This window comes from Mizuhopecten yessoensis, unplaced genomic scaffold, assembly GCF_002113885.1.
Source record: "Mizuhopecten yessoensis strain PY_sf001 unplaced genomic scaffold, ASM211388v2 scaffold481, whole genome shotgun sequence".
Taxonomy (NCBI): Eukaryota; Metazoa; Mollusca; class Bivalvia; order Pectinida; family Pectinidae; genus Mizuhopecten; species Mizuhopecten yessoensis.
Genome location: NW_018403568.1, coordinates 36,954 through 63,071, shown reverse-complemented (window position 1 = coordinate 63,071; position 26,118 = coordinate 36,954). Strand labels below are relative to the sequence as shown.

The window sequence follows — 26,118 nt, the reverse complement described above, 5'->3', positions numbered from 1 at the left end:
TATGTTGTTCGTTGTTGAAGGTATACCGATATGTCTATGCTAACTTGGTGTTCGACATTGAAGGTATACCAATATGTCTATGCTAACTTGGTGTTCGACATTGAAGGTATTTGGAATTGACAGTGTTGACCTCAGCTGTTCATTATTGAAGCTATATGTACATTCTTGTGTTATCACCACGGCATTCACTTGTTGGCCCTAACTAACAATTCGACATCATACAAATCACATTGTAACACATGTCTACACACCGGCGACTGTTTGAATGCGAACCATATATAGGCATATGGCTCCACGTGACACGTTTAAATGTTTGGTCAGCAGATAGATCCACGTTGTATTAGAGTCGGCATTCGTTTTCATTCATTTCAGAATAGGAATCATCCCCCTCCTCCTCATGATCATCATCCTGAAAACGAGAACACCTTATGTATGTATAACTTCTGATAATTTTACACGATTGCTCACTTTAATATGATGATAAAATAAGCATTCAATTTGTTTATAAATCTTTTTTTCGACATAAGAGTCAACATCAATATTTACCATAAATATTTTTTTCAGTTTTTAAGTCTGAATTGGGAACCCGAGGCGCTATATATAGCTGGTTCCTAAATTTCGGCATCAAAAAGATCAATTATGTTAGGACTTCGTGACCAAGTACAATCTTACAACAGCTTCAGCAGGGAGCATGCTATGCATGCTATTTATCGTCAAAATTTATGATACACACTACAGCTTCAGCAGGGAGCATAACTTTTATAGTCAAAATTAATTATACATACTGCAACTTCAGAAGGGAGCATGTTATTTATAGTAAAAGTTAATGATACATACTGCAGCTTCAGAAGGGAGCATGTTATTTATCGTCATAATTAATCCTCCACACTACAGCTTCAGTAGGGAAAATGAAATACTATTTATAGTCCAAACTAGTGATACTACAGCTTAGGTATGGAGATTGTTTTATCGTCAAAATTAATGTTAATCAATACAATTTTAGCTTGGAGGATATTTATTTGGACCGAATTAAAGATACACATTTACCTGTACAACACATTCAGTAAGGAATGTCATATACTATCAAAATAAAGATAACCCTATAGTTTCATCGGAAAGATTGGTACAATGTATTATGACGAAAATTAAACAAAACATCTTTGCTACAGCAAGGTAGTAGTGTTACTGTATTACAATGACACTGAGACTAACATGATATAATAGATACTGTATTACACTGACACTTACATGATATAAAAGATACTGTATTAAACTAAGACTAAGACTTACATAATATAATAGATACTGTATTACACTGACACTGAGACTTACATGATATAATAGAAACTGTATTACACTGACACTTACATGATATAAATGATACTGTATTAAACTAAGACTAAGACTTACATAATATAATAGATACTGTATTACACTGACACTAACATGTTATAATATATACTGTATTACACTGAGACTTACATGATATAATAGAAACTGTATTACACTGACACTTACATGATAAAATATATACTGTATTACACTGACACTGAGACTTACATGATATAATAGAAACTGTATTACACTGACACTTACATGATATAATATATACTGTATTACACTGACACTGACACTTACATGATATAATAGAAACTGTATTACACTGACACTTACATGATAAAATATATACTGTATTACACTGACACTGAGCCGTACATGAACTAATAGATACTATTTTACACTGACGCTTACATGTTATAATAAATACTGTTTAACACTGACACATATACTGTATTACACTGACACTTACTTGATATAATAGATACTGTATTACACTGAGACTTACATGATATAATAGATACTGTATTACACTGACACTAACATGTTATAATATATACTGTATTACACTGAGACTTACATGATATAATAGATACTGTATTACACTGACATTGACACTTACATGATATAACAGATACTGTAATACACTGACACAGATACTGTATTACACTGACACTGAGACGTACATGAACTAATAGATACTGTTTTACACTGACGCTTACATGTTATAATAAATACTGTTTAACACTGACGCATAAACTGTATTACACTGCCACTTACTTGATATAATATATACTGTATAACACTGACACTGAGACTTACATGGTATAATAGATACTGTATTACTCTGACACTTACATGATATAATAGATACTGTATTACACTGACACTTACATTATATAATATATATTGTATTACACTGAGACTTACATGATATAATAGATACTGTATTACACTGACACTGAGAGTTACACGATATAATATATACTGTTTTACACTCACACAGATACTGTATTACACTGACACTGAGACTTACATGATATAATAGATACTGTATTACACTGACACTTACATGATATAATATATACTGTATTACACTGACACTGACACTTACATGATATAACAGAAACTGTATTACACTAACACTTACATGATAAAATATATACTGTATTACACTGACACTGAGCCGTACATGAACTAATAGATACTATTTTACATTGACGCTTACATGTTATAATAAATACTGTTTAACACTGACACATATACTGTATTACCCTGACACTTCCTTGATATAATAGATACTGTATTACACTGAGACTTACATGATATAATTGATACTGTATTACACTGACATTGACACTTACATGATATAACAGATACTGTAATACACTGACACAGATACTGTATTACACTGACACTGAGACTTACATGATATAATAGATACTGTATTACACTGACACTTACATGAATATACTGTATTACACTGACACTGAGCCGTACATGAACTAATAGATACTGTTTTACACTGACGCTTACATGTTATAATAAATACTGTTAAATACTGACGCATAAACATTATTACACTGCCACTTACTTGATATAATATATACTGTATAACACTGACACTGAGACTTACATGGTATAATAGATACTGTATTACTCTGACACTTACATGATATAATAGATACTGTATTACACTGCGAATAACATGATATATACTATATTACACTGACACTTACATGATATAATATATACTGTATTACACTGACACTGAGACTTACATGAAATAATAGATACTTTTTTACACTTACGCTTACATGTTATAATAGATACTGTATTACATTAACACTTACATGCTATAATAGATACTGTATTACACTGACACTGATACTTACATGATATAATAGATACTGTATTACACTGACACTGATACTTACATGATATAATAGATACTGTATTACACTGAGACTGACACTTACATGCTATAATAGATACTGTATTACATTGACACTGATACTTACATGATATAATAGATACTGTATTACACTGAGACTTACATGATATAATAGATACTGTATTACACTGACATTGACACTTACATGATATAATAGATACTGTATTACACTGACACTGAGACTAAAATGATATAATAAATACTGTATTACACTGACACTGAGACTTACAAGATATAATAGATACTGTATTTCACTGACACTGAGACTAACATGCTATAACAGATACTGTATTACACTGACACTTACATGCTATAATAGATTCTGTATTACACTGACACTGAGACTTACATGATATAATAAATACTGTATTAAACTGCCACTGAGACTAACATCATATAATAGATACTGTATTACATTGACACAAATACTGTATAACACTGAGAGTTACATGATATAATAGATACTGTATTAAACTGCCAATGAGACTAGCATGATATAATAGATACTGTCTTAAACTGCCACTTACATGATATAATATATACTGTATTACACTGACACTTACATTATATAATAGATACTGTATTACACTGACACTGACACTTACATGATATAATATATACTGTTTTACACTGACACTTACATGATATAATATATATTGTATTACACTGACACTTACATTATATAATATATATTGTATTACACTGATAATTACATGATATAAAGACACTGTATTACACTGACACTGAGACTTACATGATATAATATATACTGTATTAAACTGACACTTACATTATATAATATATATTGTATTACACTGAGACCTACATGATATTATAGATACTGTATTATACTGACACTTACATGATATAATATATACTGTATTACACTGACACCGAAATTAACATGATATAATATATACTGTATTACACTGACACTTACATGATATAATATATACTGTATTACAGACACTGAAATTAACATGATATAATAGATACTGTATTACACTGACACTGACACTTACATGATATAATATATACTGTTTTACACTGACTCTTACATGATATAATATATATTGTATTACACTGACACTTACATTTTATAATATATATTGTATTACACTGAGAATTACATGATATAAAGACACTGGATTACACTGACACTGAAAGTTACATGATATAATATATACTGTATTAAACTGACACTTACATTATATAATATATATTGTATTACACTGAGACTTACATGATATAATAGATACTGTATTATACTGACACTTACATGATATAATATATACTGTATTACACTGACACTGAGACTTACATGATATAATAGATACTGTATTACACTGACACTTACATGATATAATAGATACTGTATTACACTAACACTGAGACTGTATTACACTGACACTGAGACTTACATGATATAATAGATACTGTATTTCACTGACACTGATACTAACATGCTATAACAGATACTGTATTACACCGACACTTACATGCTATAATAGATACTGTATTACACTGACACTGAGACTTACATGATATAATAGATACTGTATTAAACTGCCACTGAGACTAACATGATATAATAGATACTGTATTAAACTGCCACTGAGACTAACATGATATAATAAATACTGTATTACACTGACACTGAGACTAACATGATATAATAGATACTGTATTACACTGACAGAAATACTGTATTACACTGAGAGTTACATGATATAAGAGATACTGTATTAAACTGCCACTGAGACTAGCATGATATAATAGATACTGTATTACACTGACACTGACATGATATAATAGATACTGTGTTACACTAACACTAACATGATATAATATATACTGTATTACACTGACACTGAGACTTACATGATATAATATATACTGTATTACACTGACACATCTACTGTATCACACTGACACAGATTCTGTATAACCCTGACACTGACACTTACATGATATAATAGATACTGTATTACACTGACAATTACATGTTATAATATATACTGTATTACACTTACACTTACAAAATATGATATATACTGTATTACACTAACACCTACATTATATAATATATTCTGTATTACACTGACACTTACATGATATAATAGATACTGTATTACACTGAGACTTACATGATATAATATATACTGTATTACACTAACACTAACATGATATAATAGATACTGTATTACACTGACACTGAGACTTACATGATATAATAGATACTGTTTTACACTGACATGATATAATATATATTGTATTACACTGAGACTTACATGATATAAAGACACTGTATTATACTGACACTGAGACTTATATGATATTATATATACTGTTTTACACTGTCAATTACATGTTATAATATATACTGTATTACACTAACACTTACAAAATATGATATATACTGTATTACACTAACACCTACATTATATAATATATATTGTATTACACTGAGACTTACATGATATAATAGATACTGTATTACACTGAGACTTACATGATATAATATATACTGTATTACACAGATGATACCGTGCTTCTATATAGGGTAAGAATACATACTTTTTATATTGATTATACATGTATGTTATAAGTGATTATATATTTAGGGTTATGTGAAAGTGTGCGTACACTTGGATGTGAAGATTTGGAGTTGGGACGACATTTGTTGACTCAATCAGCTTCCCAAGTGTTTTCTTTAGATTTTAAACACTTTCGATATACCATTATAAATATAAATGTAATTAATTTCCGATTAATGATGAATATGTAAACGCCAGCACATACATGTATATTGGCCAAATCTGAGAGGGTTAAATTTTGTGAAAACAATAACAATCGACGTCACAGTTAGTCCAACTGATGCTGCCGGTCATTCTTTCTACTTAGTATTAATGTATGTATTGATGTATAAATATACAATATTGCAATATCTATTTTATCATTACCAAAACTAACATGTAGGTGTTTCATCTATATTATCTCTTTATGGCATGGTACGCTCTAAAAATATTTGTGAAATATTGACTATTGTAATTAGTTCTTTAAGATCTTTAAACTGTATATACTTAAAATGTGTGTGATGTGCACGTGATATACGGGTGTTGGGTGAATCGTGATTGCTCTAGCTGTAGGGTTATAGGTGTCACTACGCTGTGTACCTGTATCTCGTCCGGCTTATCGAGCGTACATACATATTGCTGAAAGGAAACGATTACTTAAATGCAATCAAAATTATTATACAGGTCAACATTTAAAATGATATACTAGTTGATTATAGATATGTGATGTATTTTATCGTTTGGGAATAGTCGAAGCTGATGAATGAGTGCATGTGACACTGATATAAATGTCATGGGTTTTCACACATCTGATCCCAGATTGCGGCGTACAATAACTGCTAAATATTGTTGTTATATACTGTATTGTATTGGTCAGAATCAACATGAAATATGACATATGTGGATATAAAAATAATAACTCTAACTTACGTAAAACAATTTCAATCAAGTTAATGGTAATAAACTAATTTAACACGTGCATAACGCTTATGTATAAGATGAATCCAGAAACGGATTAATACAATAACGTAAATAAAATTACTATTTAGATAGTTATCTAACAGAAATCTGACGCGATTATATTAATTTTATTGTATACATATCATTAATTTGTGTATATAAAATACATATATATGAACCTTATCATTAATTTGTATTAATTATAAATGTGAAAATTTACACTACCAAGCCACCCCCAATACGATATACACTAGCATATATTGGCCCGATAATTAACATACCACAGCCAACCTACCCCAATATTTTACATCTTACACTACACAGCCACTCCACAAACTTTTTACAAGAACAAACAGACCACACATGGAACGAGACGTGGTTTCCTTTGCGGATTTGTGTTGACTCAGTGGTTGTCGACATTATATGTTGTGTTGACTCAGTGGTTGTCGACATTAAATGTTGTGTTGACTCAGTGTTTGTCGACATTATATAAATATGACATTAATTAGCAGGTGACAGTGAATATTGTCAACCCGAGAAAACAATTGTCACCCGAGGCGAAGCCGAGGGTGACAATGGGTTTTTGAAATTCACTTACGGTGTAACAATACATATGTTGTGTTGACTCAGTGGTTGTCGACATTAAATGTTGTGTTGACTCAGTGTTTGTCGACATTATATAAATATGACATTAATTAGCAGGTGACAGTGAATATTGTCAACCCGAGAAAACCATTGTCACCCGAGGCGAAGCCGATGGTGACAATGGGTTTTTGAAATTCACTTACGGTGTAACAATACATATGTTGTGTTGACTCAGTGGTTGTCGACATTAGATGTTGTGTTGACTCAGTGGTTGTCGACAGTATATGATCCACTGGGGTATATGCTGCCATGAGTTTTGAGATGTTACAGTTGGTCTAGTGGTGTTGGTATACTGACGTATTTTTGGTATACTGATTTTATTACATACTCACTAATAAATACGATATTTTTTGTATATGCGATAAAAGACAATTGCTCTAACCCATACCAGCCCTCGCCGTATCACACCTCAAAACCCGTATCAGCCCTCTCCGTATCAGCCCGCAAAACCCGTATGACACTCCATTAGGATTTTTTTCGTTTTTCAATATTTCAAAAGAAAAATAGATCAAACGATAGTAGATCTATCCGAATTGTATTAGTAAGTATGTAATAAATAGAAAACAATATGCCTTTTTCCATATCACACCCAGTATCATCCCTCGACCAGTATCAGCCTTCAGGCCTCCGACCCTCAGGCTGATATTGGTGTCTCGGGTTGATACTGGGTGTGATATGGGAAAAGGCATGTATCTTTCTCTATGTATTGTTGGTATACTGACGTATTGTTGGTAAATTGATGTATTGTTGGTATATTGACGTATTGTTGGTGTACTGACGTTTGTTGGTATATTGATGTATTGTTGGTATATTGATGTATTGTTGGTATACTGACGTATTGTTGGTGTACTGATGTATTGTTGGTATACTAACGTATTGTTGGTATATTGATGTATTGTTGGTATACTGATATATTGTTGGTGAGTTGTCGCTGTGGTATAGTTTGATGTGAGTTGTCGCTGTGGTATAGTTTGATATGAGTTGTCGCTGTGGTATAGTTTGATGTGAGTTGTCGCTGTGGTATAGTTTGATGTGAGTTGTCGCTGTGGTAAATTTGATGTGAGTTGTCGCTGTGGTATATTTTGATGTGAGTTGTCGCTGTGGTATAGTTTGATGTGAGTTGTCGCTGTGGTAAATTTGATGTGAGTTGTCGCTGTGGTATATTTTGATGTGAGTTGTCGCTGTGGTATAGTTTGATGTGAGTTGTCGCTGTGGTAAATTTGATGTGAGTTGTCGCTGTGGTATAATTTGATGTGAGTTGTCGCTGTGGTATAGTTTGATGTGAGTTGTCGCTGTGGTAAATTTGATGTGAGTTGTCGCTGTGGTATATTTTGATGTGAGTTGTCGCTGTGGTATAGTTTGATGTGAGTTGTCGCTGTGGTAAATTTGATGTGAGTTGTCGCTGTGGTATAATTTGATGTGAGTTGTCGCTGTGGTATAGTTTGATGTGAGTTGTCGCTGTGGTAAATTTGATGTGAGTTGTCGCTGTGGTATAATTTGATGTGAGTTGTCGCTGTGGTATAGTTTGATGTGAGTTGTCGCTGTGGTAAATTTGATGTGAGTTGTCGCTGTGGTATATTTTGATGTGAGTTGTCGCTGTGGTATAGTTTGATGTGAGTTGTCGCTGTGGTAAATTTGATGTGAGTTGTCGCTGTGGTATAATTTGATGTGAGTTGTCGCTGTGGTATAGTTTGATGTGAGTTGTCGCTGTGGTAAATTTGATGTGAGTTGTCGCTGTGGTATAATTTGATGTGAGTTGTCGCTGTGGTATAGTTTGATGTGAGTTGTCGCTGTGGTAAATTTGATGTGAGTTGTCGCTGTGGTATATTTTGATGTGAGTTGTCGCTGTGGTAAATTTGATGTGAGTTGTCGCTGTGGTATATTGTGATGTGAGTTGTCGCTGTGGTATATTGTGATGTGAGTTGTCGCTGTGGTAAATTTGATGTGAGTTGTCGCTATGGTATATTTTGATGTGAGTTGTCGCTGTGGTAAATTTGATGTGTGTTGTCGCTGTGTTATGTTTTGATTTTGTTGATTGGCGTTGTGACATTTTATATAAATATTGTTCACTCAATATTATACAGCTAAGTTCTTAAATGCAATGCACACGAAACACATGACAACAACACACAACACAAGACATAACGGTACACATTAAAAACATACTATACATGTTAAATACAATAAGGAAATATGCGTGACGTTTACGATATATTTGCTTTTGTTGAGCATGTGCAGGGCTATATTTAACAAAGAACAAGCCACAAGTCCTTCATGGTAAGAAAACGTAAGCAGTGGTAAACTTACAAAACCAAATATACTTAAGAAATAGAGTTATACATGAGATGTGTCCATTGTGTTGTAAACAGTGTTTTCGAACACTACAGCGGCGGTACTGTCCCGGGTGTTGTCCCTGGCTCTCAGATCATTCTCATCTATATATGTCGCTACATTAGCTTTCATTCTACAAATGATAAAAAAAAATCATTTTCACCTTCACATATCTTATTTCCATACCATGATATCAATATTTAAATCATATAAGTGGATGGCACACTGCACACATTTAAAGTTATCACATAATGTAGGGTGTTATCCAGTAAATATTAACCCAAGTAATATGACCTATCAGCCCTGTGATTGGTTGTAGGTTTCAATTGTGCCGTCATGTCTAGGACAAGTACATGACGTCAAAGACTTACGCACTGCAGTCAAAATGTCGGCTTTTTACGTTTCAAGGTTGCATTGAAATTGTCGTTTTACACGAATAAACGCCATACATTTTGAATAGGTGATAAAAAGGATCTTACACTCGTTTTCATTTCATATGAAATTTGTGAAACTCGTCACGAATTTTTCATTTTAGCTCGCCAGAGGCTCGGTAAATTGAAAAATTCTAAGACTCGTTTCATTTATCTCATATGAAATGGAAACTCATGTAAGATCCTATATACACACACGTTAAATGGTTGATACATCCAAAACACTTACTTTCGTCTTTTGTGTATGACCACTGCTGCGACGATAATCAGTAATACCACACCCCCTACACCGGCTAGTATCGGCCAGTTATTAGCCGTCCAGCTCTGAAATAGACATGTAAATACACCCAACGTGATGTCTGTGACATTAACTAATTGTCTTTATGTTATAATTAATTTGATTGAAACTCTTTAATATCTACAAATATATAACTTAAATAAGTACTTATATCTAATGCGCCAAGATTAATGATGCAGGAAGTCACCTGTTAGGATTGAATGCCAAATTGCTCGTTTAATTGTGTTTGATTTTTCTACAATTTCTTTAACTTAAATACTCGACGAAAACGTATTCGTACATACGCATAACATGAAAATAAGTACCTGATTCCCCTTGTTAGCGTTTGCGTTCGATGGTCCAGCCGCTTTAATGGTTGGCTTTGCAGTCTGTGACGTCCTGGAAGTCATACCTATATTCCCGGGTGTCGAGGTCGCTACAAAGGCTGTAGTGGGTACCACTGGTCTTTCTGTATTTGTCGTTGAACTAACCAAACCATGTCTACTACTACGAACACTTTTGCTTGTCGTTGTGGTTGGTTCATACGTTGTAGAAACAACATCGCTTTTGATATTGCTGAATTTGGAAGCCGTATATTGTTTTGAAGTCGGCAGCGTGGTCGATCGGTGCTTTGACGTGGATGGCGTAGTTAGGGTTTGTTTTGACGTGGATGGCGTAGTTAGGGTTTGTTTTGACGTGGATAACGTTTGCTCATGTGTGGCCATTTGAGGCGTTGAGGTCTGTGTAATTTTACTGACACCTTCCGATTTTTGAGGTTTTAGTTCTGACATTGACGTCATCTCGACAGAAATGTCTTTGGTATTCAAGTGACTGTATTCTTTAGAAGTGGTTTCATAGACACGATGATCCGTTGTAGATTGTATATCGTCCGAACAGTTTGTGCCACCCCACCCTTCCATACACTTACATACGTAACTCCCATTAGTGTTAAGACACGATCCATGATGGCAGATAATCGTCTGTTTACATTCGTCTATATCCACGTCACAGTGACGTCCTGACCATCCACTCCTACAGACACATTCAAACGATCCGATATTGTTGTGACAAGTAGCCTCGTTGTGGCAAGGGTTGATTTGACATTCATCTACATCCACCTCGCATGTACTCCCCCGCCAACCTTTGGTACACCTACACTTATAGCCGCCGTCAGTATTGGTACACGTGGCGTTGTTTTTACACACGTGTTTATCGCATTCATCTACGTCAGATGTGCAGTTATCTCCTCTCCATCCAGTCAAACAGGAACAATTATAGCCGCCCTCGGTATTGTGACACGTCGCGTTATTTCTACACACTTTCGGAGTCATTTGACATTCGTTTACATCATGGCCACAATTCATACCCGTCCAGCCTTGCCTACAGTGACACGTATAATTACCATCTACATTGTTACAGATGCCCCGATGTTGACAAGGATTATGTTGACACTCGTTGATGTCAGTTTGACACTTGTTGCCTGTCCAACCGTTAGAACAGCTACATGCGAAGCTCCCTTGTGAATTTTGACAAGTTCCACCATGTTGACAAGGATTTTGGTGACATTCATCGATGTCGGTTTGACACTTGTTGCCTGACCAGCCATGAGAACAATGACAGGTATAGCTGCCTTTGGAATTTCGACACGTGCCACCATGTTGACAAGGATTAATAGGGTGGCATTCGTTGACGTCAGTATCACACAGGTTGCCCGTCCAACCATGAGGACAGTTACACGTGAAGTTTCCGTCGGTGTTATTGCACGTGCCGCCATGCTGACAGGGATGAGATTGACACTCGTTGATGTCGGTTTGACACGTGTCACCAGTCCATCCAACAGTACAATTACATGTAAAGCCACCACCGATATTATTACATATTCCTCCATGTTTGCATATGACTTTGTTATTACACTCATTCAAGTCGTTTTCACATGTATTCCCTGTCCATCCTTTTACACAAGAACACGCGAAGCCACCGTGAGTATTTGAACAGGTACCACCATGAAGACAGATATTATTTGTTTTACATTCATCGACGTCCTCTGAACAGTTTTTTCCAGTCCAATTTTTTGAACAATTACAATGGTAGCCACCATCGATGTTTCTGCAGTGTCCGTGATTTAAACAAGGATTGTGTGAGACACATTCATCTATATCCTCCTCGCATGTCCTCCCCCGCCAACCTTTGGTACAACTACACTTATAGCCGCCGACAGTATTGGTACACGTGGCGTTGTTTTTACACACGTGATTATCGCATTCATCTACGTCAGATGTGCAGTTATCTCCTCTCCATCCAGTCAAACAGGAACAATTATAGCCGCCCTCGGTATTGTGACACGTCGCGTTATTTCTACACACTTTCGGAGTCATTTGACATTCGTTTACATCATGGCCACAATTCCAACCCGTCCAGCCTTGCCTACAGTGACACGTATAATTACCATCTACATTGTTACAGGTGCCCCGATGTTGGCAAGGATTATGTTGACACTCGTTGATGTCAGTTTGACACTTGTTGCCTGTCCAACCGTTAGAACAGCTACATGCGAAGCTCCCTTGTGAATTTTGACAAGTTCCACCATGTTGACAAGGATTTTGGTGACATTCATCGATGTCGGTTTGACACTTGTTGCCTGACCAGCCATGAGAACAATGACAGGTATAGCTGCCTTTGGAATTTCGACACGTGCCACCATGTTGACAAGGATTAATAGGGTGGCATTCGTTGACGTCAGTATCACACAGGTTGCCCGTCCAACCATGAGGACAGTTACACGTGAAGTTTCCGTCGGTGTTATTGCACGTGCCGCCATGCTGACAGGGATGAGATTGACACTCGTTGATGTCGGTTTGACACGTGTCACCAGTCCATCCAACAGTACAATTACATGTAAAGCCACCACCGATATTATTACATATTCCTCCATGTTTGCATATGACTTTGTTATTACACTCATTCAAGTCGTTTTCACATGTATTCCCTGTCCATCCTTTTACACAAGAACACGCGAAGCCACCGTGAGTATTTGAACAGGTACCACCATGAAGACAGATATTATTTGTTTTACATTCATCGACGTCCTCTGAACAGTTTTTTCCAGTCCAATTTTTTGAACAATTACAATGGTAGCCACCATCGATGTTTCTGCAGTGTCCGTGATTTAAACAAGGATTGTGTGAGACACATTCATCTATATCCTCCTCGCATGTCCTCCCCCGCCAACCTTTGGTACAACTACACTTATAGCCGCCGACAGTATTGGTACACGTGGCGTTGTTTTTACACACGTGATTATCGCATTCATCTACGTCAGATGTGCAGTTATCTCCTCTCCATCCAGTCAAACAGGAACAATTATAGCCGCCCTCGGTATTGTGACACGTCGCGTTATTTCTACACACTTTCGGAGTCATTTGACATTCGTTTACATCATGGCCACAATTCCAACCCGTCCAGCCTTGCCTACAGTGACACGTATAATTACCATCTACATTGTTACAGGTGCCCCGATGTTGGCAAGGATTATGTTGACACTCGTTGATGTCAGTTTGACACTTGTTGCCTGTCCAACCGTTAGAACAGCTACATGCGAAGCTCCCTTGTGAATTTTGACAAGTTCCACCATGTTGACAAGGATTTTGGTGACATTCATCGATGTCGGTTTGACACTTGTTGCCTGACCAGCCATGAGAACAATGACAGGTATAGCTGCCTTTGGAATTTCGACACGTGCCACCATGTTGACAAGGATTAATAGGGTGGCATTCGTTGACGTCAGTATCACACAGGTTGCCCGTCCAACCATGAGGACAGTTACACGTGAAGTTTCCGTCGGTGTTATTGCACGTGCCGCCATGCTGACAGGGATGAGATTGACACTCGTTGATGTCGGTTTGACACGTGTCACCAGTCCATCCAACAGTACAATTACATGTAAAGCCACCACCGATATTATTACATATTCCTCCATGTTTGCATATGACTTTGTTATTACACTCATTCAAGTCGTTTTCACATGTATTCCCTGTCCATCCTTTTACACAAGAACACGCGAAGCCACCGTGAGTATTTGAACAGGTACCACCATGAAGACAGATATTATTTGTTTTACATTCATCGACGTCCTCTGAACAGTTTTTTCCAGTCCAATTTTTTGAACAATTACAATGGTAGCCACCATCGATGTTTCTGCAGTGTCCGTGATTTAAACAAGGATCGTGTGAGACACATTCATCTATATCCTCCTCGCATGTACTCCCCCGCCAACCTTTGGTACACCTACACTTATAGCCGCCGACAGTATTGGTACACGTGGCGTTGTTTTTACACACGTGATTATCGCATTCATCTACGTCAGATGTGCAGTTATCTCCTCTCCATCCAGACAAACAGGAACAATTATAGCCACCACCGGTATTGTGACACGTCGCGTTATTTCTACAAACTCTCGGAGTCATTTGACACTCGTTTACATCATGGCCACAATTCAAACCCGTCCAGCCTTGCCTACAGTGACACGTATAATTACCATCTACATTGTTACAGGTGCCCCGATGTTGGCAAGGATTATGTTGACACTCGTTGATGTCAGTTTGACACTTGTTGCCTGTCCAACCGTTAGAACAGCTACATGCGAAGCTCCCTTTGGAATTTTGACAAGTTCCATCATGTTGACAAGGATTTTGGTGACATTCATCGATGTCGGTTTGACATTTGTTGCCTGACCAGCCATGAGAACAATGACAGGTAAAGCTACCTTTGGAATTTCGACACGTGCCACCATGTTGACAAGGATTAGAATGACATTCGTTGACGTCAGTATCACACAGGTCGCCCGTCCAACCATGAGGACAGGTACACGTGAAGTTTCCGTCGGTATTGATGCACGTGCCGCCATGTTGACAGGGATGAGATTGACACTCGTTGAAGTCGGTTTGACACGTGTCACCAGTCCATCCAACAGTACAATTACATGGAAAGCCATCAACGATATGAATACGTTTTCCTCCATTTTTACATATCGCTTTGTTATTACACTCATTCACGTCGTTTTCACATGTATTTCCTGTCCGTCCTTTTACACAAGAACACGCGAAGCCACCGTGAGTATTTAAACAGGTCCCACCATGAAGACAGATACTATCCGTTTTACATTCATCGACGTCCTCTGAACAGTTTTTTCCAGTCCAATTTTTTGAACAATTACAATGGTAGCCACCATCGATGTTTCTGCAGTGTCCGTGATTTAAACAAGGATTGTGTGAGAAACACTCATCTATATCCTCCTCGCATGTACTCCCCCGCCAACCTTTGGTACAACTACACTTATAGCCGCCATCGGTATTGGTACACGTGGCGTTGTTTTTGCACACGTGCTTATCGCATTCATCTACGTCAGATGTGCAGTTATCTCCGCTCCATCCAGACAAACAGGAACACGTATAGCCGCCCTCGGTATTGTGACACGTCGCGTTATTTCGACACACTTTCGGAGTCATTTGACATTCGTTTACATCCTGGCCACAATTCCAACCCGTCCAGCCTTGCACCATCGATGTTTCTGCAGTGTACGTGATTTAAACAAGGATTGTGTGAGAAAAACTCATCTATATCCTCCTCGCATGTCCTCCCCCGCCAACCTTTGGTACACCTACACTTATAGCCGCCGACAGTATTGGTACACGTGGCGTTGTTTTTACCCACGTGCTTATCGCATTCATCAACGTCAGATGTGCAGTTATCTCCGCTCCATCCAGACAAACAGGAACAAGTATAGCCGCCCTCGGTATTGTGACACGTCGCGTTATTTCTACCCTCTTTCGGAGTCATTTGACATTCGTTTACATCCTGGCCACAATTCCAACCCGTCCAGCCTTGCACCATCGATGTTTCTGCAGTGTCCGGGATTTAAACAAGGATTGTGTGAGACACATTCATCTATATCCTCCGCGCATGTCCTCCCCCGCCAACCTTTGGTACACCTACACTTATAGCCGCCGACAGTATTGGTACACGTGGCGTTGTTTTTACCCACGTGCTTATCGCATTCATCAACGTCAGATGTGCAGTTATATCCACTCCATCCAGACAAACAGGAACAAGTATAGCCACCACCGGTATTGTGACACGTCGCGTTATTTCTACTCACTTTCGGAGTCATTTGCCATTCGTTTACATCATGGCCACAATTCCAACCCGTCCAGCCTTGCCTACAGTGACACGTATAATTACCATCTACATTGATACAGGTGCCTCGATGTTGACAAGGATTAAGTTGACACTCGTTGATGTCGGTTTGACACTTGTTTCCAGTCCATCCATTAGAACAATCCCACGTGAAACTGCCGTTAAAATTGTGGCATGTTGCGCCATGTAAACAGGGATTGGATTGACACTCGTTGATGTCGGTTTGACACGTGTCACCAGTCCATCCAACAGTACAATTACATGTAAAGCCATCAACGATATTAATACATTTTCCTCTATTTTTACATATCGCTTTGTTATTACACTCATTCACGTCGTTTTCACATGTATTTCCTGTCCGTCCTTTTACACAAGAACACGCGAAGCCACCGTGAGTATTTAAACAGGTCCCACCATGAAGACAGATATTATTTGTTTTACATTCATCGACGTCCTCTGAACAGTTTTTTCCAGTCCAATTTTTTGAACAATTACAATGTTAGCCACCATCGATGTTTCTGCAGCGTCCGTGATTTAAACAAGGATTGTGTGAGAAACATTCATCTATATCCCATCGATGTTTCTGCAGTGTCCGTGATTTAAACAAGGATTGTGTGAGAAACATTCATCTATATCCTCCTCGCATGTACTCCCTCGCCAACCTTTGGTACAACTACACTTATAGCCGCCGTCGGTATTGGTACACGTGGCGTTGTTTTTACACACGTGCTTATCGCATTCATCAACGTCAGATGTGCAGTTATCTCCACTCCATCCAGACAAACAGGAACAAGTATAGCCACCACCGGTATTGTGACACGTCGCGTTATTTCTACACACTTTCGGAGTCATTTGACATTCGTTTACATCATGGCCACAATTCCAACCCGTCCAGCCTTGCCTACAGTGACACGTATAATTACCATCTACATTGTTACAGGTGCCCCGATGTTGGCAAGGATTATGTTGACACTCGTTGATGTCAGTTTGACATTTGTTTCCTGTCCAACCGTTAGAACAGCTACATGCGAAGCTCCCTTGTGAATTTTGACAACTTCCACCATGTTGACAAGGATTAGGGAGACATTCGTTGACATCAGTATCACACAGGTCGCCCGTCCAACCATGAGGACAGTCACACGTAAAGCTACCGTTTGTATTTTGGCATGTGCCGCCGTGTTGACAAGGATTCTGTTGGCATTCGTTGACGTCGGTTTCACAAAAGTGTCCTGTCCAGCCAACAGTGCAATTACACCTGATACTGCCATTAGTAACAGAACAGGTGGCGTTGTTTTTACACAGATGTTCTGCACATGTAATCATATGTGAAAAACTCGTGCAGTTATGTCCGCTCCATCCAGATTTGCAAATACATTCATAACTACCATTTTTGTTTTTACAAGTTGCGTTATTTTTACACACGTTTGGAGTATCAAGGCATTCATTCACATCAATTTCACAATTCCATCCGGTCCATCCGGTCGTACACTGACAGGTATAGTTACCGTCATTGTTGTTACACGTGCCGCCATGGTGACATGGAACATTTTGACACTCATCGATGTCATGTTCGCAGAATTTTCCCTCCCAACCTTTGATGCATTCACAACTAAAGTTACCGTTACCGTTGTGACACTCCCCGTGGTTGGTACAAATTGTCGTGTTTTTACACTCGTCTACGTCTGTTTCACATTTCGTTCCCGTCCAACCATGCACACAGGAACACGTAAACCCGCCTACGTTATTAGTGCACGATCCGCCGTGCTGACAAGGTGTCTGTGTTGTACATTCATCGACATCTTGTGAACAGTTTCTGCCTTTCCAGTGCTTGGTACAGTTACACCGGTAGCTTCCTGGCGTGTTGTTACACTGTCCGTTATTAAGACAGGGGCGAATGGTTAGACACTCATTGGTATCGTCTGAACAGTTCTGTCCGCCCCAACCACTATCACAGTTACACACGTAGCTTCCATTGGTGTTAAGACACGATCCATGATGACACATTTTTGTCAGTTTACATTCATCTCTACCCACGCCACAGTGATGTCCTGCCCAGCCACTCCTACAGACACACCTATACGATCCGGCGTTGTTTTGACAAGTAGCCCCATTGTGACAAGGGCTGTTACGACATTCGTCTTTGTCACGCTCACAAGTATTACCCTGCCAACCCTCTTTACACGTACAGTTAAAGCCACCCCCAGTATTGGTACAGGTGGCGTTGTGTTTACACACGTGTTCGTCACATTCATTGATATCTGTCGAGCAGTTAACACCTTTCCAACCAGTCTTACATGTACATTTATACCTGCCGGGATTATTGGTACATGTTCCACCATTTTGACATAAATTATGTATAGTATGACATTCATTGACATCCTCCGAACAGCTCCATCCAGTCCAGGCGGTATTACACTGACACGTGAAATTTCCGTCAGTGTTGTGACATGTGCCTCCATGTTTACAGGGATTATGTTTACACTCATCTACGTCTGTATTACACTGGCTACCTGCCCACCCTGTATTACACTGACACGTGTAAGATCCGATATTGTTCACACAATGCGCGTTTTTGTGTGGACAAGTTACGTTGGTACATTCATTTATATCATTTTCACAATTCTGTCCACTAAATCCGTGACATGAACACGTGTACGACCCAACAGTGTTATTACAGGTACCGCCATGTTGACATGGATTTTGTTGACATTCGTCGACATCTTGTGAACAGTTTTGTCCTGTGAAGCCGTGACAGGAGCACGTGTATGACCCTCGTGTGTTGTGACACGTGCCTCCGTGCTGACAGGGATTGTTTGGCTGACACTCGTCTATGTCACGTTCACAGTTATGGCCATGAAATCCGTGACACGTGCATATGTAAGATCCGACTGTGTTATTACAAGTACCGCCATGTTGACAGGGATTGTGTTGACATTCGTCGACATCTTGTGAACAGTTTTTCCCCGTCCAGCCAGTATTACAGCCACACTGGTAGGACCCATGTCTGTTGGTACAGAGAAGTGTACCAGGTCCGTGACAGTAGTGTTCCTTACACTCGTCTATGTCGTGACAGTCACTCCCCGTGTAACCTGTGTGGTATATTCATCACCTCATTTCAAGACAATCATACAATAATGGACTTGTGCTATGATTATTAATATGATGTGAAATGAACTTGATATTAAAGAAAACGATATGAATCTGTGAACATAATATTGACCCAGGCGAGGACGAGGTTAATATAACTTTTTCAGGTCCATATCACATCATGATCAACATCACAGAAGTCTATACACTTAACTCTTTAATTTTATGCTTCAGCAGTAAATCTATTTAAAAAAAGTTTGAATGTGATGTTTTCTGTCATGTGGTGGTTTTTTTGCAGGTTTCAAATTGTATATCTTACCCAGAGAAAAAGTGCTGACCAATACAATATTATTATTTTTTTGTTCTAAATGAGTGTCAAACAGCTATTTATAAACGCTACAACTGTAGGGGATTCCCCTAGAGCTATATTTAAAAATCGATATTCACCGGAAACCGATCTACGTGAGTTTTTGTAAACTGATCACTTTCAATCAATCCGGTCAATGTGATTGCGAGAAAAAAAGTACATTATGAGTATGATTATTATTGTCTTAATACACTTAATGACGCAAATTATGTATCACGTTTTTCAAAATATTAGGTTTCTCAAAATTGTAGTTTAATGGAAGTTATAAAATTAAATTCAGTTAGCTTTGAGCAAGGTAAACCATACTCTAGTTGCAAAGGAAAAATAAATAATGCTTATAAACACTAGAGTCGAATCATACGATTCGGATTCTTATTTGTTCGTTTGTCAGTCTTTTAGACATGATGAGATCGGTTGTGCAGTTGTTTCTTTAATTTCACAGTTCAAAACACTTAAAGCAATACTGATGTCAATATTTGGATGTCCGCTTCATGATGCTATGTAACCTAATATACTCACCAGATTGACAGATCGTGGCGCCAGTATCTGGGTCACATGCCCTATGTCCGCTGGCTGTACACTGTACGTCACAATTCCTCCCGTACCTATTGGCGCCACACCAGACCAACAACCTTAGGCTCAGCCTGAAACATTACATCATGTTCCAATCAATCAAGTTTTATAGAAATACTTGAGTATTCCAGATATCTCAGTTAATATAACAACAAAGTCAAAATATAATAACGGAGACTGGATTACACGTATCCGACATATTTCAGTAAACACAGCAGTTAATTTTAACAGACAAATAACATACTAGGTTAAACGACTAGGTTACAAGGTAGTTGTAATAACAGGGAGATAACTTGGTTAAACGAAGGTTAGATGTAATTATAGGGAGATAACAAGGTTAAACGAAGGTAAGATGTAATTATAGGGAGATAACTAGGTTAAACGAAGGTAAGATGTAATTATAGGGAGATAATTAAGTTAAACGAAGGTTAAATGTAATTATAGGGAGATAACTAGGTTAAACGAAGGTTAGATGAGATTATAGGGAGATAACTAGGTTAAACGAAGTTTAGATGAGATTATAGGGAGATAACTAGGTTACACGAAGGTAAGATGTAATTATAAGGAGATAACTGGGTTATACGAAGGTTAGATGTAATTATAGGGAGATAACTTGGTTATACGAAGGTTAGATGTAATTATAAGGAGATAACTAGGTTAAACGAAGGTAAGATGTAATTATAGGGAGATAACTAAGTTAAACGAAGGTTAAATGTAATTATAGGGAGATAACTAGGTTAAACGAAGGTTAGATGAGTTTATAGGGAGATAACTAGGTTAAACGAAGGTTAGATGAGATTATAGGGAGATAACTAGGTTACACGAAGGTAAGATGTAATTATAAGGAGATAACTGGGTTATACGAAGGTTAGATGTAATTATAGGGAGATAACTTGGTTATACGAAGGTTAGATGTAATTATAAGGAGATAACTAGGTAAAACGAAGGTAAGATGTAATTTGTGTTTTGGTAAGAACAGTATGTCTCAGATGATTCTCTGTGTGACTCATAGAATTTTCCCCTACCTCGAGGCTATGAAAGAGGAATCCAACCCGTGGGGTGATATTTTTTGGTTGTCAACCAAAAGAATCACCCCGAGGGTTGGATATTTCTCTGCTACACCCTCAAGTTAGGGGATGGTATTTTTTTCTTCCATTCTATTATTTCAGTCACAATTTCACCGACAGTAGTCTGTTTGTAAACAAAAACACTTCTGGGGTATGAATATCGTGATTCACTTTTGATGCCGTCAAAATTACCGTTGACACGTTTTTAAAATGACATCACTATTAAACACGTGCTTAGCGGCACGAGGTTATCTCTCCCTAGGGAGTGACGAGCTGGTCATTTCCGGCTGAAACGGGAGACACACCTGTGAAGGGTGGGAGAAATTTATTTTAATGATAAGAGCATTATAAAAAAAAAAACCTGACATATACATGTAAGCCAAATCCACTCTACTAGTTTGTTATAACTAATGCATTGGTTATTAATGACGCCATAACAATGTGTATCTACTCGTTTCAGCTAGAGTTTGTAAGCTAACGGATACCTGACGTGATCTTGGAGCAGAACTGATACCGAGGCGGCGTTTGACAGATCCCAATACCCGGGGGTCAGATCCTTTTTTAACGTAAGGGTATCTATGACGTCATACGTATCGCCATCATCAGCGTCTCTCGCCTCGACGTGAATATACGTATTGTTCTGAAATGGGAAATATATATATATATACCAAGATGCCTCTAGGGTAAATGAAATATATATATAGATTTTTCAGAGTATCCTCCTGATCATCAAATGACAAATAACAACCATCAGACCGGGATTGAAGACTTCTGATGTTTTCAAACTAGCATTGCTTACAATTTATGTTATCAATTATATCAGGTTCTGTAATCCGGCTAATGTTTGGGTTTAATTTGGCGTGTTTCGGTATTCTGACTTATATTTGCGATGGTTTAATTTGGTATGTTTCGGTATTCTGGCCAATGTTTGCGATGGTTTAATTTGACGTGTTTCTGTAATCCGGCTTATGTTTACGATGGTTTTATTTTGCGTGTTTCCGTATTCTGGCTAATGTTTGCGATGGTTTAACTTTGCGTGTTTCTGTATTCTGACTAATGTTTGCGATGGTTTTGTTTGGCGTGTTTCTGTATTCTGGCTAATGTTTACGATGGTTTAATTTGCGTGTTTCTGTATTCTGACTAATGCTTGCGATGGTTTTATTTGGCGTGTTTCTGTAATCCGGCTTATGTTTACGATGGTTTTATTTTGCGTGTTTCTGTAATCCGGCGTATGTTTACGATGGTTTTATTTTGCGTGTTTCCGTATTCTGGCTAATGTTCGCGATGGTTTAACTTTGCGTGTTTCTGTATTCTGACTAATGTTTGCGATGGTTTTGTTTGGCGTGTTTCTGTATTCTGGCTAATGTTTGCGATGGTTTAATTTGCGTGTTTCTGTATTCTGACTAATGCTTGCGATAGTTTTATTTGGCGTGTTTCTGTAATCCGGCTTATGTTTACGATGGTTTATTTTGAGTGTTTCCATATTCTGGCTAATGTTTGCGATGGTTTTATTTTGCGTGTTTCTGTATTCTGGCTAATGTTTCCGATGGTTTAAATTGGCGTGTTTCTGTATTCTGGCTAATGTTTGCGATGGATTACTTTTGCGTGTTTCTGTATTCTGGCTAATGTTTGCGATGGTTTTATTTTGCGTGTTTCTGTATTCTGGCTAATGTTTGTGATGGTTTTATTTTGCGTGTTTCTGCATTCTGGCTAATGTTTGTGATGGTTTAATTTTGCGTGTTTCTGTATTCTGGCTAATTTTCTATTTCAATAAATTTTATTGTCAAGGGACAAATGGATTGGGCAGCAGGCATAGCCTATTTAAGCCCTTTCCAAACATAGTAACAGACAGTGGTGCAAGCGAAGACATAGACATTAGAACACATACAAACACATATAAACAAGTTGGTATTATCAAATTAATAATCAAATTAGGGGAAACAACTACTAATACTCATTTTTATTATAATTGAATCTAATGGTTTAAATTCTTCCCTTTAATTTTGATATTGAAAAGACATATAAAACATATACCGGTATATATATGTATACATATTATGAAGAGAAAAGAAAAATAATTTGTTGATGGAGCTGCATGTATAAACATTTGATGGGATTAAATTACCGCACCCAACAGATACAGGCCAAAAAGTCCGTTGTATCACACAAGGCCATCCACTGATGAGTTTGGAAATTTAATCCCACCAAATAGTTTAATATATGCATATTAAACACAGGTAAGATGTATAATTAACATGTTGTAAAGCTTTATATTCTTATTTATGTAGTTGTCACCCTTGAGAGATATCCTGCAGGGAAATAATAGTTGTCCCGCCTCCGGACGCAGATTTCCGGGGTTAACTCCGGGGTTTTTTCTGAGCTCGATGAAGGGGAATCTCTGAGACATGTACGTTTTTCAATAGGGGTTCTGTATTTTTCGCAGAGTACTGAAAAGTTTGTGATGTTTATGTTATGAATGTCCATTGCTTGGTATACATGTATATGCTGTCTTAATGTCTGATTAAACGCCCACCGCCTACGTCCTCACGGCGAGCTAGCGGCAAATTGAACATTTGAGTTGTGTCGGTTTTTTTCAAGTAGCGGAGTGAAGCGAGACGTCCAATGTCTAACGTGTTCATTTGTAGTGTTACAACGAGAAGACCCATGTCAAACGTGTTCATTTGTAGTGTTACAGCGAGAAGACCGATGTCTAACGTGTTCATTTGTAGTGTTACAGCGAGAAGATCGATGTCTAACGTGTTCATTTGTAGTGTTACAGCGAGAAGACCCACATCTAACGTGTTAATTTGTAGTGTCACTGTACAGTGAGAAGACCCATGTCTAACGTGTTCATTTGTAGTGTTACAACGAGAATACTCATTTGTAACGTGTGCTAAGGAGCCTATAAAACTCTTGAACACGTCATACATATTTTAGCTACAACAACAAAACATTAACCAGTGTTTCGTGTAAACAAACCATGTCAGAATATAATTCAAACTACACGGTCACAGCCAACCCTGGCCTCAGTCGGAAACTAAATGACGTCATTAAATAGCCAAAGCTCCGTATTGACTCTTTGTGTCTGTGAGTTAAATAAGAAATACATCTTTCTTCATGAAATGCAAGTGAATGATTATAGCCAATCATACTATCAAATAGTTTCGTACAGGTTTATGGTTCAAGTATTCGGCTGTGGCGACGAATGTAGGGCTGAAAGTATCTTGACGAAATCAAAATATGTTGTCTGCACCAATGACAATACATGCTATCATTGTATTTTCCTTCTTCTACCTTGTTTAACAGAAATTTTGTTTCTCTTATTTGACAGTTCTACTGGCTGCCTATGTCGAAAGCTTGGTCCTGTTTGACTTCAACTGATAAACAAATAATTGATAAACAAATAACTGATAAACAAATAATAACGGGATGTTAAGTATGTAACAAGACAGCGTTCTGTATCACCTACCCAGGTCCACGTGTCCGTAACTGAAATGTACGTAGATGCAAAATCCAACTGGTTGGTAGCCTGTTTTACACGTAAATCTCCACAACTGGCGAGCTGGTTAGTGTCTGGTCTGACTTTTGTGTTGATACAGCTCCCAGTTCCGGCGTTGTGTGGGTCGCTGTGTAAAACAATCGGTATATCACGTGACGTTGAGATGTTAACAAAAGTCAAAATAAAAGGAATATTTTATATATCACATACCACTTGATAGAAATCATACAAAGATAGTATGGTTACGATTTCAGTACAGCACATGAGAGAGCGAGATATTCAGCCAATTAAAATACTTCAGGACTTTTGACAGCGTTGAACTAAGAAGCATTCGTAATTATTGGGTAAAGATTTCTGTTCGATGACAACAACGTTATACAATGTAGTAACAAGTGGCATTTAAAACAAATATACAAAACATTGAGATAAAGTACAACGACGGAATAAAAACAATGCTGAGGAATAACAGAATCAAGACTTTAAATGAGCGAGCATATACATGTTTGTCTTGAGGAATGAAAATGGAAATAAATACCTATTATAGCTAGAACGGATCTCAACTTATTAAAGTTGTAATTGAACTGGGTTTAATCCGATTTAACCCAAAACTAAATACGGAACAAAAACGATCGAGTATTTAACTGCAATGCATAACTAATATAAATGGATCTGATTAATAAACTATAACGGATATTACTTGTTTAGTCCGCCATCATAACAATTATAACGGATATTGCTTGTTTAGTCCGCCATCATAACAACTATAACGTTATACACTTCGACCTGAACAAATCTAAACTGATTGATGTAAACTACGACAT

At 37.6% G+C, this 26,118-nt stretch overlaps 1 protein-coding gene across 1 annotated transcript; it reads right to left on the bottom strand.

The window, feature by feature from the left end:
• LOC110449806 (fibrillin-2-like) lies at positions 1-26,118 on the bottom strand. The gene is made up of 11 exons (XM_021496903.1): positions 26,114-26,118; positions 25,268-25,424; positions 22,284-22,438; positions 20,678-20,802; positions 17,292-19,793; positions 16,158-16,391; positions 10,839-16,078; positions 10,465-10,559; positions 9,814-9,937; positions 6,469-6,507; positions 1-409 (listed from the first exon to the last, which is right to left on the bottom strand). Exons 1-11 carry the CDS (start codon positions 26,116-26,118, stop codon positions 341-343), a joined length of 8,745 nt encoding a protein of 2,914 aa, XP_021352578.1. The 3' UTR covers positions 1-340.